Genomic DNA, 15,535 nt, shown 5'->3' on the forward strand with positions numbered 1-15,535 from the left:
AGGCCAGCTCCAGATATGCCAAATTGCAAATAATAAATTTGATTTATGATTTCTTCATACTGCATAAAACACTTTTATTTTACTTAACAACAACAACAAAAAATCCAAGCTGAAAAATAGTAGATGATTGACCTTTTGGGGAGGCTCCCTTTGTCTTGAGAAGTAATAATACTGCAACAGTAATAATTTGCAGAAAATTCTCTTATCAGAAGCAATGTTAGCACAATAGCTAATAGTTTGCTGAAAACAGCATTGAACTAATGCAAACAATTTTTTTTTTTTTTAATAAAACAAAAAACAAACAAACAACAACAACAACAACAAAACTACTGGGAAATCAACACAGTGGAGCAAACAAACTGCCTCCAGAATTAGCATAGACAAAAAGTGAGGTAAGGAAAGCTGTCAGAAAGAAAAAGATATGCCTTGGAGATTGTGAAACAAAATGAAATTGTGGCAAAAGATAGAAAATGGGGGAAAAGCAGGAGGAAACAAACAACAAGAAAAGCCTCGCTCTGCATTTTAAGCATAAAAATATAAAGGAAGACCAAAGAACTTTCTCATGACCAACTTCCTGAGCACAATAAGACTAATAATAAATCGATTTTCAAACACATCCAGAGCAGGAAGGCAAAGTTTCTACTTGGAAAATACATGATGAAACATGATGTACAAAATTGTATTTTAACTCCAGCACAAAACCACAGGAACTTTCCTGGTGTCTGTTTTATTGCAGAATAATCACTGAGGTTGTCATCCTGCTGGAACCACTTCTAACAGGGAATGTGTTGAAGGGTCTTTCTCCAACTGAGTTTCAGAAAGAAATTATAAATTAAAATGATCAAAAAAATACTAAAAATTTATTAAGAACAGACAGTGTGGACACAAAGTTTCAAAGGAAAATAAACTGGTAAACCATTAATTGGCTTACTTAATCAGAAGAACAGACAACAAATGGGAGACATTTGTAAAAAAGAGGAAATCCATGGGACTACAAACAAGTAGTTTTGGATAATTTGGTTTTAAAAAATTGCAAGTTAATTAGTGGACATGTATATACATAGGACATAAGAGAAACACATCTGAGAGGTCCAGTAAATGGGACATATCTTGGAACATTTCTAACATGTCCTAGAAGAAACCATGAACTATTAAAGAAAATATATATGTATGTATTAACTGTTGAATCTGCTTGTTTTTTGTTTTGTTTTTAAATTAATTTCCACTAGGCCCCTCCCCACAACTCATCTTCAAAAGCAGCTGTTACAAGATACTTAGATCTGAACATGAGAATTAGATCAAACTGGAAAAAAATCTGCTGATAAGTCAAAGCAAAAGATTTTTATTTAAAAAAAAAATAGTCTGTAGAATCTACATGGTTTCATTTTATTTGCCCCAAGCAAATGCATTTTTGAAGCTTTATGCATATTTCCAATTATTATTATTATTATTTGGTTTTAAATAACCTATGGGACTTGTTATTGCTGAAATGTGATGTAATTAACCAAAATACCCTCAAAAATAAGGATGCTGCCTACAGATACCTCAATAATATTAAGTTCTTGATAAAAGATCTAAGATGAATTAAGATTTATCCTTTCAAGGAATTTAGGAGCATTAACTTTGTTTTTCTGTATGAAACATGAAAGCAAAGCAAAATCCCAAACCTCCTACTTCCACTGAAGTCACTGTTTACTTTGTAATTTCAAGAGAATGGGATTTTTCCCACGACAAGCTTTGATAATGTAGTAAACTTTCAGTTGTTATTTTCTTAAGCTCTTCAGGAACCTCCAGTCACAATGCATCAATTAACCAGGATCTGAAATATTCTCTTTCTCACAACTGAGATTTAATAACAATTCTGTCTCAAAGCCTACTTTAATTCCTTTTAACTTAACAAAGACCTCATCTACAGAATTAAAGTGTCTTTTTAATAACTGTCTGTCTTCTGCAGAGCTGAAGTGTGCAGTTATTAGCAAATCATCAGAAAGCGAACAGTTTGGAAGCAAAAGTCTCATCAAAAAAAGTCCATGGTAGAGAATCACAGAAGTAGACTTCTTTCTGGGAGTGATTTTTTTTTTTTTTTTTAAACCACATGCATATTGGGAAAGTGGTTGAAGAATCCAGAGATGGACAGAAATTCTTCTTTAAAATAATTATTGGAGGAAAATCTTCCGAGATCAGAATCTTCCATGGATACAAAAATTCTAGGTATGTACTGCTGAAAAATGAAAGGTTGCTGATCTGAATGTAATAACTCAGCTTTGGGATTTCTGCAATTACTATGTATCAGTCCTAACGGTTTGAGAAAAGGAAGAGTAAGGAGCACATCTTGCATTCCAGACTGAACTTTGTTCACCATTTTGTCCTCATAAGCACGGAAAGTATTGCTTATACTTCCTGAAGGTTCACATGTACTTGAAATAGCAGCAAAATGCAAAACACTAACTAGTAAGTATCAGCTTACAGTCACACTGCCAATTTGCCTTTACCATAGTAACTCAATTCCATTAATTACAATTACATCAGAAATTAAGCAGATCTCATGATAAATATTTCTATAGTGCCTGCCTCATAAAAAGATCTTTCTCTTGTTTGCCAGAGCTTTCATCCCCCCCCACCCATACAGACACGCTTCACAGCAATGCCGTGGAAAAGGTACAAGCAGAGGCCCTACAGATCTCCATTCCTCATCTGCAGTACCGGTGTCTCTCTTGTCAATAGTAAAGTTTTCTGGCACAGGGAACTCGCTTCTCTGAAATAGTGACAGGCGAACTGGCAAGCTGCTTGTTAACAGCCATGCTAGATATCTCTGTCCCTGGGAAAAAAAGCCAGAAAATGTAACAGAAATGCAAAATTTTTAGAATTATAAGCCTGATTTGCTCCCTTGACTTATTCTCTGTGTCACTACCGAAATGACAGAAACAATCCAGGACATCTTCTCGGTGTTTGATACAGAGATGACTCTGTGCTGGAGTCCATCTCAGTAGAGTTAAAAACCTGCATGGTGCCTGAAGAAGCTGTCAGTGAGAGCACAATTTAAAACGCCACACCTAATAGTACAATGTAAGGCTCCACATCTAAATTTATTACAGGGCCAACAGTCTGAAGGTAGGGATATTCCTACGACTGTCCCATCCTACAGGGAATTTCCATGTTAACTGAAAAGTGCATTTTTCAAAATTAGTTACTCATTTATTGAGTGTCCCTGAGGGGCAGCTGTACCATATGCACTATACCTCCTACAGAGCCACAGGCCTAGCAAAGGCCCAGGGAACAAAGATGGGTTCGCACTCACTCAGGCAAGCCCCTGAACACAGTAAAGTCTTTACTACATTTCTAGCACTTGAGATTCACAACCCTGACCTTTTTACTAGTACAGTCTCAGCAGAAAATCCATATGCAGGAACAGTACTGCTGCTGCCTCGCTAAGCACAGATGCACAGAGGAGGAACCTTATTAATACAGAAATTGAAGAAGACAAGGCAACATTAAAAATCCTTTGCATGAAATAAGAAACAATATTTACTAAAACTGCTCTTCAATCCAGTAGTGAAGAAAATAAACAACTAAAAATAGATGAAAAATGATTCTTAACAGATTCTGTTTATGCTCCTATGTATATTCTAAAATACAATAGACTGCTATAGCAATGAAATAGACCTGCTCTTTGACAAGTAATTAAACCAAAGGGGACAAATACTTAAACCACTCATTTGTAAACTTGAAGAGATACTAAGAAAATATTGAGAAATGCAGAAGAACACGTGCATGCAGAAAAGAGGTCATAATATGAAAGAAGATGCTGCAACAACGTGAAAATGAAAACAAAACAAAACATACAAACAAACAAACAAAAAAAAAAAACAGGATGGCATTCAGCAGCAGTTCTGCCATGCTGGAGGATGAGCCTAGAGTAATCCATCATTTGTTGCTTAGCACGATATAGAAGCTACTGGTCACAAAAGAGCAATTCAAAGACATTTTCGCATTTCAATTATACAGCAAAGAGAGTAAAGTATTAGCTTTACTAGAAAAACAGTTCATCATTCCCTCTACTAATCTGGGTATCAACAAACAGGCATTGTGACAACTGCTGAAATGCAGTGTCTCTTTTCAAGCCAAAAATCACACTGATCCCAGGCAAGTATGACTGGGTCTACGAAAAAGCTCCGAATTTGATAAAGCAAGGAGATAAGTACTCAGTAACAAAAATACATCATGACACAAATGATTCATAGCTTTTCATAATGCCTTTTTCACTGGAAAACACTGACACCAACTCCAAATCTCTGAAAAATTATTCAACCACTTTCACAAAAACACAGAGATGTTGTATATAATTTTCTCAGTTTGTCCAGTAAGATTATTAACCTAGATAAATTGATTACCAGGCAACATATTCAGTTCCTGCTATTAACATCACAGTGGTTGTTTATCAAAGAGGAGTTACTTTAATCAAAAAATTAGAGAAAACATATCTCGCATTACATAGTGCACTGCGTACCCTCCAAAACTCAAGAGCCACACACCTTGATTCCCTGAAGGATAGAGCTGTTAACTACATATGCAAGCATGGAAGGAGGTCAAGAGTACTTTTCTGCTATGCTTTGTAACACAGCGAATTAACTCTTTAAATATAGCTTGAATTTTCATGTTATTTAAACAGAAAGGGTGCAAGAAATGTAAGTATTTCCTGAAGATGCTTGCTCTGGAAAATCTAGCTTATGCGATGTCCTCAAGTGAAATCTCCGATCTGGAACTTTTTTCATTCCTTATCACCACTGTCAGCCTTAAAGTTTATTTTTAGATACTTTACTTTGTCACATAAATGTTATGCAACTGAAGAAGTTTCCATCTTTCCTGATTTCCCACTGTTCTGAAGAAGAGATTAAGAGATTGAACTAGAACTGACAGACCTGTTCATATGAGGCAGTGAGCTTTTAATGCTTTTCCTTTTTATCTGACTGCTCAGATCAACTCTCTTTCCAGTAGGGCATGGAGAAAACGCTCCTCAGCTCTTTACCTTGAGGAGGGAGGGTAGTCCCTCTTCTGGCCTCATTCAGCAATCCCATTCTTCAAACATCCTGTTGCCATTTCAGAAGAAGGGTGTGAGTGCATTAGCACCTCTGATGGAAGTTATTCCAGTAACAGAGCAGCCAGTGGAATGGCAACTTTATAAGAAAATTAATTAGTTTTTAAGAGTATTCCTCTAAAACTCACCAAGTCAATAACAAACTCAAGGTCCAGCTAGACACAGCTATAGATGGGTCATTTGCAGAACAAAGCCATCACCATTTCAGAAAACTGTACAAGTATGAGGAAAAGGGGCTGCCTAGAAATACACTTTACAGTTAAGCTTCATCTCCATACTGGCAAGTAGGTAGAAACTGGCAAGAATAAAAGCAGTAAACTTATGAATAATTCAATGTTGAATATTCAATATGGCTGTTATACTAGGAAGCAATGCTTCACAAATCCTTCTTTGAAGGAACCACTGAGTACATAAAAGAATAAGGCAGTCAGTATAGTATACAGGGATTTTTAAAAGACATTCAACAAGATTCCTTCCCAAAGACTTTTTAGGAAACTCAGCTGCCACAGAAGAAGGCTCAAATAATTGATTAAATGATAGGAAATCAAGGGAAGGAATAAACAGTCGGTTTTCGCCCACAGAATGAAGGTGAAGTCTCTTGCAGAATCTTACAGAAATATATGCTAGGTCTGATGCTGCTGAAAATATCCATAAATCATACAGAACACAAAAAATAGCACAGAAACGAAGTCTGGTGATGATACAAAGCTGCTTAGAGTAGTAAATTAAAAGCTGATTGCAAAGATGCTATGCAGAACCTGTTCATATAAATAGAGTGGCAAAATGGCAGAGGTGATTCGACTGCAGATAGAGAATGTTTCAAGGGAAAAGCAGTCCTCAACCTGATGCACATGCTGGTGGACTCTCATCTAGGCTCTTCCAGAAACCTGAGGGTGAGAGAAGCAACATCTGCAGCTCCTTTCTCTGCAGAAGTAGAGGTCCAGAGGGCAGAAAAAGCCCCGGCTGTGGGAGAGAAGTGCAGTTCTTCACTTTTGCTACAGACAACCCAGAAAGGACTGAAATGTCTACCTCTCTGAAGCTGTCTGCTAGACAGAAAAGTCTGTTAAGTCATTTCTAGTTCAATCAGTTTCCTTCCTTTATCTTCTCTTTATTAAACAAAATAAGCTAAGATACCCATTCATGAGAATGAGATTTTCTTTCCAAAGAATGTTCTCAAATCAAGTTCATCCTTGGCATGGAACTTCTACAGATTCTTTCCAATTTAGCAGTAGTCATCTAATTCTGGACACTGTAATGAAAAGCAGCTGCAGCAACTGTAAAAGACTGAGTTGTTCAAGTGATTTTATTCCTACCTAAGCTTCATCTACATACACATCCTTCTACACTTCATTATTTACCATTCCCTTCTCCGTGTTCCCTACAAATTTTTATCAGAAATGACTTTTCTGTTTTCTTTTAGGTGACTAACAGGAGAACATCAAATAAACAAGAGATCTTCGTGACACCTTGTTTGAAATACATTTGATTCAATGCTGCTACCTTTAGCAACCTGTTAGACAGTTTTTAATTCTTTAATGTGTATTTTATTCATATTCTAACTAGTCCAGTGATTATAATTTTCTTAGCATTGCATCAGACTACATGTTCTACAGAATTGTGATAAAATTGCCTTCACCAAAGAAAATCGTATTTCCTTTTTTTATGTTAGCTTGTCAAGATCTATTTTCAATAAACTTACAGGCATTCATTATAATATACTTCTCACATTTAATTCTTGATAAGCTGAATGCCATTCCATCATTTTTCACTTAACTGATAGCAAACTGACAAGTGAATAATTACCTACCCATCCTAGTTTTTCTTTTCAAAGCCCTCCAAGATTAGTGAGAAATCAATATAACTGGTCCGAAGTCCTCCCTGATCTTTTATTTTCCTATTATTAATTTTTATGTGGATTATTTAGGACAATGAACTTCAATATATGTAACCTAAGCAGCTATTTTTAACAGTTGTCCAAATTACTGTTTGAATAGCAGACTGTATCATCATAGAATTTATCTGAAGAACAGGAATACGTATCAATATACCCCAAAGGCAGGACACTCATGTCTACTTGTTATGACAACTCCATCATTTCTGTCTATAAATCAGCTGGAGGAGGAAACAGAGTAATAAGGAAAAGAAGAGCAGTAGAAATGTCTTTGTCATTTTTTCTACATGTAGAAAAAAATGTAAAACAAAAACTAACTGCCAAAAACACAATAAAATCTGACAGCAAGAGAATTACCTATCTAGCTGCAATGTTCTACCTTCCGGATCCCTCCTGAGCAACAAAACTCTATCTGTATAGCCCAGCCAAATCTGTTCACTTAGTACTTCACCTTCCCTATATATGTATTTAAATTGAAAAACATTAGACTTTTCCTTGATCAGAGGTGCTCTGAAGTTGTGAGTGAAAAGCTATACACAGAAATCAGTTGTGGAAAGGTCAGCTAACTTGTTCTCTAGATAATTATCTCAGAGATATTCCTGCTTAATCTAACTGCAAAGTTTGCTCTGTGGATTTCTCTTCCTCTGAAATCCTCTCTGCCAGGAGGGAGGAAAAAAGTTTTAATCCACCATTCTTCTACTGAAACGGCCCTCTGATAGCAAGCTGCCTGTCAGTAAAACTCACGTGAGCCTCAGCTCTTCTCACGTGCATCTTAGGAGATACAAAATGCTAAGTTACAAAAACTATTTCAGGATACCTAGTACTATTCTTCACATACATCCAAGTAAAGTGTTAAAAATGTATTGATTAGTGATTTGGATCAGAACAAGGTTAGCAGGGCAAAATACAATCACAGCAAAAACATGAACACTTGAAAATTCAGAGTACTGACTGTACCTTACAGATTTTGTATAGAGATTCCTGACCGTCTCCTTCTGTATCTTTGAAATAATCATGTGCTGGAAATGTACGATGAATATCTCGTGTGATGACACTCTCTTGAGCAGAATCCTGTAAAATGAGAGAAAAATCCCAAAATATTGGCTTGGTAACAGTGTAATTAAACAAACAGAACACAAAATTCTATGTGCAGTCGATGTGGTTACGTTAGATAACTGCTTTACTGACTGAGTCATACTCCAAAAATGCTTTGGGAAGAAACTGAAAAGCTTCTAGTTTTGAACACAGTAATAATTTGACAGTTTAACAAGAGCAACGTGGCATGTTTTCTGCCCTTCAGGCTTGCAGTTCAACTTCAGAACTCATAGAAAATGACTGGTTATTTAATTGTAGGTGCATTTTTCCTACAGAACATATGCTTACTGTATTTCTCTACAAGCAAAAAAAGAAAATCAGACCATCTCTCAAAGGCTCAGAGGTATTAATTTTAAATGTATATCAATCTACCATAAAAACCATGTTAATTACAAATTAGAGCTATTACTTAGAAATGTTCAAAGTCCATTGTTAAGTGGTCTTTAAGAGAACAAAATCAGAAATAGTACAAGAAAATGTTATACTTTCAGGTAAATCTCATATCCTCCTTGCTATTAGAACACCTTTGATAGCTTTTAATTTCATTTTTACATTGACAAGGAACTAGGGATAAGTTCAGGTGCCTAAACATGTGTGTCAAATGCCGTTTTAGAAGCCCTAAAATACCTTGCCTGATAAGCAGCTGCTACTGCAGAAGGATACAAGCCTCCTGTAAGTGCTGCATCATCTCTGCAAGCTCTACATGGACGATCTGCATACCCACATACATCTAAAATGACACCGAATGCCCCTGTTTAGTCAACTGAATTGATCTCTAGCCATACCTGCCTCTGTAGATAAAGAAGTAATTGCTTACAACACTGTATTGCTATGAAAAGCTGGAAATCGTTGCAAAAAGAGCTGAGAAATGCTACTGTGTGTATGAGGAAGTGATACCAAAGCGTCAGAGCTGGAACTGCAGCAGCTAATCCATTATCTTTGGGTTCCAGTTACTCTCAGTAGGAGATAGTACCTTTAGGTCAGTAAATAGCAAACACTGCTTTTAATTATTACCTTTGTAATCCTGAACGAAAAACCAACAGAAACTACACATGCAATTTAGGAAAGAAATCCTTTATAAACACTTTTATCTTGAGAACAAAATACATCTGTTTACCATAGAGAAGCCCTCAGATTACAGTTTGTAATCCAGGACTCTCCACAAAAAAAAAAAAAAAAAAAAAAAAAAAAAAAAAAAAAAAAAAAGTTTTAAACCCGCTGGAGTCAGCAACCAGGTAATCTCCCAGGTTTAGGTGGTTTCCTAATCCCATAAAGGCCCTACAGTGTACCTACGCTGTGCAATAAGGCAGCTGCCTGCAAGTACCCAAGGTCAGGCTGGTGGGGCCCTGGGCAACCTGCTCCAGCAGGAGGTGATCCTGCCCATGGCAGGGGGAGGATTAGGTGAGCTTCGAGGTCCCTTCCAACCCAAACCCTTCTGTGAGTCTGTGACTCCATGAAACAAGCAGCTCCCAGCTGCCCCAGAGATGGGAAACTGAAAACCCAAGAGATCAAAATCACAGAATCATCTAGGTTGGAAAAGACCTCCAAGATCACCTAGTCCAACCTCTGACCTAACACTAACCAGTCCTCCACTAAACCATATCACTGAGCTCTACATCTAAATGTCTTTTAAAGACCTCCAGGGATGGTGACTCCACCACTTCCCTGGGCAGCCTGTTCCAATGCCTCACAACCCTCTCAGTAAAGAAGTTCTTCCTAATACCCAACCTAAAACACCCCCGGTGCAACTTTAGCCCATTCCCCCTTGTTCTGTCACCAGGCACGTGGGAGAACAGACCAACCTCCACCTCGCTACAGCCTCCTTTAAGTTACCTGTGGAGAATGATAAGGTCGCCCCTGAGCCTCCTTTTCTCCAGGCTGAACAAGCCCAGCTCCCTCAGCCGCTCCTCACAGGACTTGTTCTCCAGACCCCTCACAAGCTTCATTGCCCTTCTCTGGACTCGCTCGAGCACCTCGAGCGAGGGGCCCAAAACTGAACACAGTACTCGAGGTGCGGCCTCACCAGAGCCGAGTACAGGGGGACGATCACCTCCCTAGCCCTGCTGGTCACACTGTTCCTGATACAAGCCAGGATGCCGTTGGCCTTCTTGGCCACCTGAGCACACTGCTGGCTCATATTCGGCTGACTATCAACCATCACTCCCAGGTCCTTCTCTGCCTGGCAGCTCTCCAACCACTCATCTCCCAGCCTGTAGCTCTGCTTGGGGTTGTTGTGCCCCAGGTGCAGGACCCAGCACTTGGCCTTGTTGAACTTCATACAGTTGGCCTTACAACATCCTTACAGTCCTCCTGAGTGGCCTGCCCTCTTTTCCAAAGATCATAAACCTTTTTTTTCCTAAGCTCAAGGAAATCATGTGGTTTCTCCATTCACTCCCATGGCAGCTAAGACAATAGCTAGAGTTGCATCAAGTGCAAATGTGGCATTAACTTGTTTTCTACCAGCACTCCTTTGAGTAATCTTCTGTTCCCTTTGTTCTCAACTTGCCGTGTTACACCTCAGCTCCATCCTTCCTCCACACCCTCTGGACCCAGTCCAATCCTCCGGTGTTGCACACAGCAGTCTTCCTCTTTCCTCTCCCCACTTTCCCCCCAAAGTTCAGGTCTTCTGTGAATCTTTGCTATCCTGAATGTTCTGTTTCTGACGCCCTAATTTTCAGTGATCTCAACTGTTGCTCTCCCTTTGCTTGACAGTAACATCTTTAGTACAAGGCAACAACGCAATCTGTATTTTGTAAAATACCAGGCATGTTGTTATGTGCTGAGAAGAGGAAAGCTTGCAGAGAGGAGGTGTTTTTATTACACTTGCTGATACAGCTGGAGAAAATAAACATGCTTTTGTGCTTCCACCAGGTTACCATCAGGACTTGCAGGATCTCTAAGCATCACACAACTATTAGCGACTGAAACTAACCACGCAGTCTAAATCACATGCAACAAAACCAGGAATAATAATAAATGTTTAATAATGAGCAGCTCTCTAAACAGACTTCTTTAATGAGTATTTTCATTTACTTGGCTTCTAAACACAAGAGCAGCTAAATAATGGCAGTCTCCCCCTCTCCGACAGGTCTGACAGGTTGGTGACATTCCTAGGAATTGCCCTGAGCAGCATTTAAGACCCACCGGCACAGAACAGTTACCAAGCCTGCTGTAACAGCCTGCTGGGCTTCCCGTACCACACGGGGCCGCCTGGTCAGGCACAGCTGCAGCAAACAAAACTTCAGGGCCCACAGCGAGGACGGCAACTCAGTGCTTTCATATCAATGCCCCAAATTTCAGTCTGGAAGCAATTTATGCTAGAAATACTGCTGTGAGAACAATCCCACTACAGGCTGAAACGCTGACGTCTGATCCCTCTCTGACTGCCCATGAGCACCTCCCAGGACTGACCATCCTGCTGCAGGCATGCTCTCCAAAGAGAACGGGACCCTGGTGGTCTCACTCTGAATGAGGCCAACCCCAGCCTTTGAGAGATGCAGAAGCAAACAAAACTCCTGCGAAAGCAGACCTCTGTAACAGTGCTGTGCTGTTGACCACTGCAAAGTAATTGTAATGCACTGCCTAAAATACCCTTTTTCAAGTGGCACAGTCTCGATTAGCCTTAAGAATGATGTTAAAAACTTCAATTCCTCCAGTTTCTAGGTGGTTCATGGTGACTGTTCGTGAAACTACCTGAAATATATAAGCTTCACAGCATGAACAGTGAAAGACGCCTGTGAAAACTCCCATAAAAATATGCATGATAAAGAATCAATATCTTGGTTCAGCATCTTCTCTTTTTCTTACAATTGGCAGTAAACAAGTCACTCTTTGAAAAACCCTTCTATCTTATACTTGTATCTTTATAATAATCACTTTTTCTCATATAAACAAATAATTTTCCTGTTCATTCTTCAGCACAAGTTTGCAAAGATGCAGGCATTTGAAAGAAAGTCAGAGGAGGGCCACTTTGTCCACCACACTCATCTTTCTCCTGTCCTACAGGCAGATGATGTTTGACTTCCCTGTACTTCTGTCTTTTCCTTAACTGTGAGCACATAAAAGCTGCCAGCGTAGATGTCCACAGGAGGACCACAAAATATCTGTGTAAGGGCCCAAATACAAATTCACTTTTACTGCCTTGGAAGGATTCTGAAGCAGAGGCTTCATTCATCAGTAAGAACAGGCACGTCTAAAAAGCTAGGGGAAAATAATTGGAAACTAAATGGACAGAAAAAGAAATTTAAAATAAAAGACAGAACAAACTTTTTCTCTAAAGACAACATCCACCTGAAATACTACAAAACCATGAGTTTAAAAAAAAAAAAAAAAAGTCCAGAGAGATCAGTGTAGAACTACTACTAAAATATATATATCTACAAAAAAATGTTAAATTTTCTGCCTTTTTTCAAACAGAATTCATTTATAGCCCTGTTCTCAGGAGTACCACCGCAGATTAGTTTACCCTTATCCTTATTCAGGCTTTCAGAGACAGTTTTTATTCTTCTGAAACTCATGATTAATTAATTTCTTATGAAAAAAAAAAAAAAAGATAAGGTGAGATGGCTATCAAAGCATGACGAGTTCTAACGATCTTTCTCACTTCTAATAATTTCTGTGCTGCCAACTCAGAGAAACAATATTCTACCGAGGAAAAGAATTATCTTCATATGTCAGCTTTATGACAGCTGACATCCTACTGAACAAGTTCTCTATTTTGAGTCGTCACACTTTAAAACAGCTGAAGTTCTGCAACTGTGAAGCAACTGTACTGGTATACTGACTCGTCGACACTGCTGTTGTTTTGCACTATTGAGACGCCACTGAATGTGGACGTAGGATGCCAGAAGGCAGACTGAAATAGAAATACAGAGAAAGAAAGCTATTTACATTAAAATAAACAGTAAAAGAAAATTAAGGCTATAGAGGCACTCAAAGTAAGAAATATAGGGCAATCACTGTGTATGTATATCAGGAATTATGTTTTAATTAGGAGCACTTCAGACACTTCAAATGAGATTCCTGCTCACGTATTGTCCTGAGAGTACCTATTCTGGAGATGGATTTTGGCTTATGCGGTAAAAGTGCCTCCTGCCTTGCTTTCCTTTGTTGTAAGAGCTGGAGGATACGGATGGTATGTGCCAGAAGAATGCAATGAAGACAGAAAAATCTCTCAGGGCACGGCCTCTTGATGCTGGTTGTTAAGACTCAGATCCTTTTCCAAACTAATACCCTTAAATTCTTTTGTGAAAACAGGCATACAGCTTCCACAAGAAAAATTGCAAGTCGTTGGTTGAGTTTTCCTTATTACATAGCTGCCTGTATTACCGCTGTGGACTCGGTATGGAGAAATGCAGAATCACTTACAACGCAAGGAAAGGAAGGAGTGTTGCTTCAAAAGTTTTATGTGAATACTAAGAAAAACAATAAACCAGGTCACAGGTGTCTCAAACCTGGCACTCAAACTGAGCAGTACTTCTGACCTCGATATCCTTGTGCTCCATTTCCCTGGTTAATAATAATTCCCCATCTCAGTGGGGTGTTGTGGAAATCAATTAACATCTGAAGTGCAGAAATACTGCAGTGATTGAGTCCTACAGAAATGCCAAATCGGAAAATAATAACTTCATCCTCAAATCCTGATTTGAATGGTTTATAGTAAGGCACAGGGTTACACAATGAAAAATAATAAGTGGGGAAGGAAAAACAAACAAACAAAACCCTGCCCATTAGATAAGTCCTATTCTTTCTGTATACAATACGGCAGGGATTCTGGGAAGAAGACACCAAAACCACAGAACTGTGGGTGATTGAGACTGAGTCAGAATGCATATGAGTAGACAATTTTATACCGCACCTCTTAAGTTCCAAAGGTTTATCTCTAATCTCATAAAAAACCCTTCTGGTTTGGTTTTATTCCATTACATGCAGAAACAAAATGATTTATATGTGCCAAAGAGTCAGCACAAGTTCACCTGAATGAACCCAATTACAAGGTCTGCATTTCTGGTGAGGTGTAAGCAGCTGATCTTTCATCAGATTGTCCCACCCGTGCTTTATCTCTTCACTACCCCAAAATAGCCAGGTACCGCAGTGTCAGGAAATAAGAAAAAATAAATAATCAAAATGTTTTCAGCATCTAATACTACAGTGCATCGTAAGTCTGATGTGTCGTGCTCCTTTGGGACTAGATACCAAAACTCTTGTGACCTATATGGAAAGCAACACTCCCAGGCTGCCACAGGTGTCTATCACTCTTTTAGCCAGAGATACATGATGTGGAAACACATCATTCGTGGTTCTTAATCCTGAAATGCTGTAAATGTAATTATTGACTGTCAAGTCCATGTTATTAGACATTGTTTCAGTACGCGACACATGTTGCTGAAGAAATAACTTTGTTTTTCATTTTGCTTATTTTGTTCCTTAAAGATTTTTTTGGTGTTCTTATACAGTTCCACACATACAACTAAGATGTGTGTTACTCTAATGGGAATAGGACTAATAGCTTTAAATTCTCCACCTTCACAAATAGGTAGCAAGCACAGAACACACAAATCAGTCAGTATTGGTCTGCAATGAGCCATGTACCTAGCATGCAGCTTTGCCCCTCCTTATTACTGACATGCTCCCAAACTCCTGCTTTCAATGAAACCTACCATCCCACTGTGCCAGCACATGCACACAAATCACAGAACCATAGAATCATTAAGGTTGGAAAAGACCTCCAAAATGATCTGGTCCAACCAGCACCATATTACCAATGTCATCCTCTAAACCATGTCCCTAAGCACCGTGTCCAACCTCTCCTTAAATACCCCCAGGGACGGTGACTCCACCACCTCCCTGGGCAACCCGTCCCAGTGCCTGACTGCTCTTCTGAGAAGAAATGTCTCCTCATTTCCAGCCTGAACCTCCCCTGGAGCAACTTGAGGCCGTTCCCTCTAGTCCTATCACTGGTTACCTGTGAGAAGAGGCCGACCCCCAGCTTCCCACACCTTCCTTTCAGGGAGTTGCAGAGAGCAATGAGGTCTCCCCTGAGCCTCCTCTTCTCCAGACTAAACACCCCCAGCTCCCTCAGCTGCCCCTCACAGGACTTATGCTGCATAATTGCAGTCAAGATGAGCTGTTCCATCACCTTTCCTGGCACTGAGGTCAGGCCCACAGGCCTGTAGTTCCTCACGTACTCCTTATGACCCTTCTTATAGATGGGTGTCACACTAGCAACTCTCCAGTCATCTGGGAACTCTCCAGATGACAATGACCTCTGATAGATGATACCTCTATGAAATATCATCAACCCCTTTCTCTCATCATTTTCCATACACATTATAGCCCTCTCAGTAGAAGTGTGATCCAACAAAATCCCAGGTTCTTTACCAATAAATATCTGGGGAAAAAAAAAATCAATAGCTCTTCCTTTTAAAAACAGTCAATAAAAGAGGTTTGGCTTA

The 15,535-nt window shown here is 39.1% G+C and overlaps 1 protein-coding gene across 8 annotated transcripts in view; it reads right to left on the bottom strand.

Moving 5' to 3' along the window:
* The window catches only part of RABGAP1L (RAB GTPase activating protein 1 like), a gene marked incomplete at its 5' end in the record, with an annotated part of 249,414 nt that overhangs the window by 97,838 nt on the left and 136,041 nt on the right, over positions 1 to 15,535 (bottom strand). For all 8 annotated transcript variants that reach the window (XM_082766621.1, XM_082766619.1, XM_082766620.1 and 5 more), the window contains one exon: positions 7,944 to 8,057. In XM_082766621.1, coding sequence (XP_082622747.1) covers positions 7,944 to 8,057 — 114 coding nt within the window. The remainder of the gene's footprint in view (positions 1 to 7,943; positions 8,058 to 15,535) is intronic.

This window comes from Aythya marila, assembly GCF_965140915.1.
Source record: "Aythya marila genome assembly, chromosome: 8".
Classification (NCBI taxonomy): Eukaryota; Metazoa; Chordata; class Aves; order Anseriformes; family Anatidae; genus Aythya; species Aythya marila.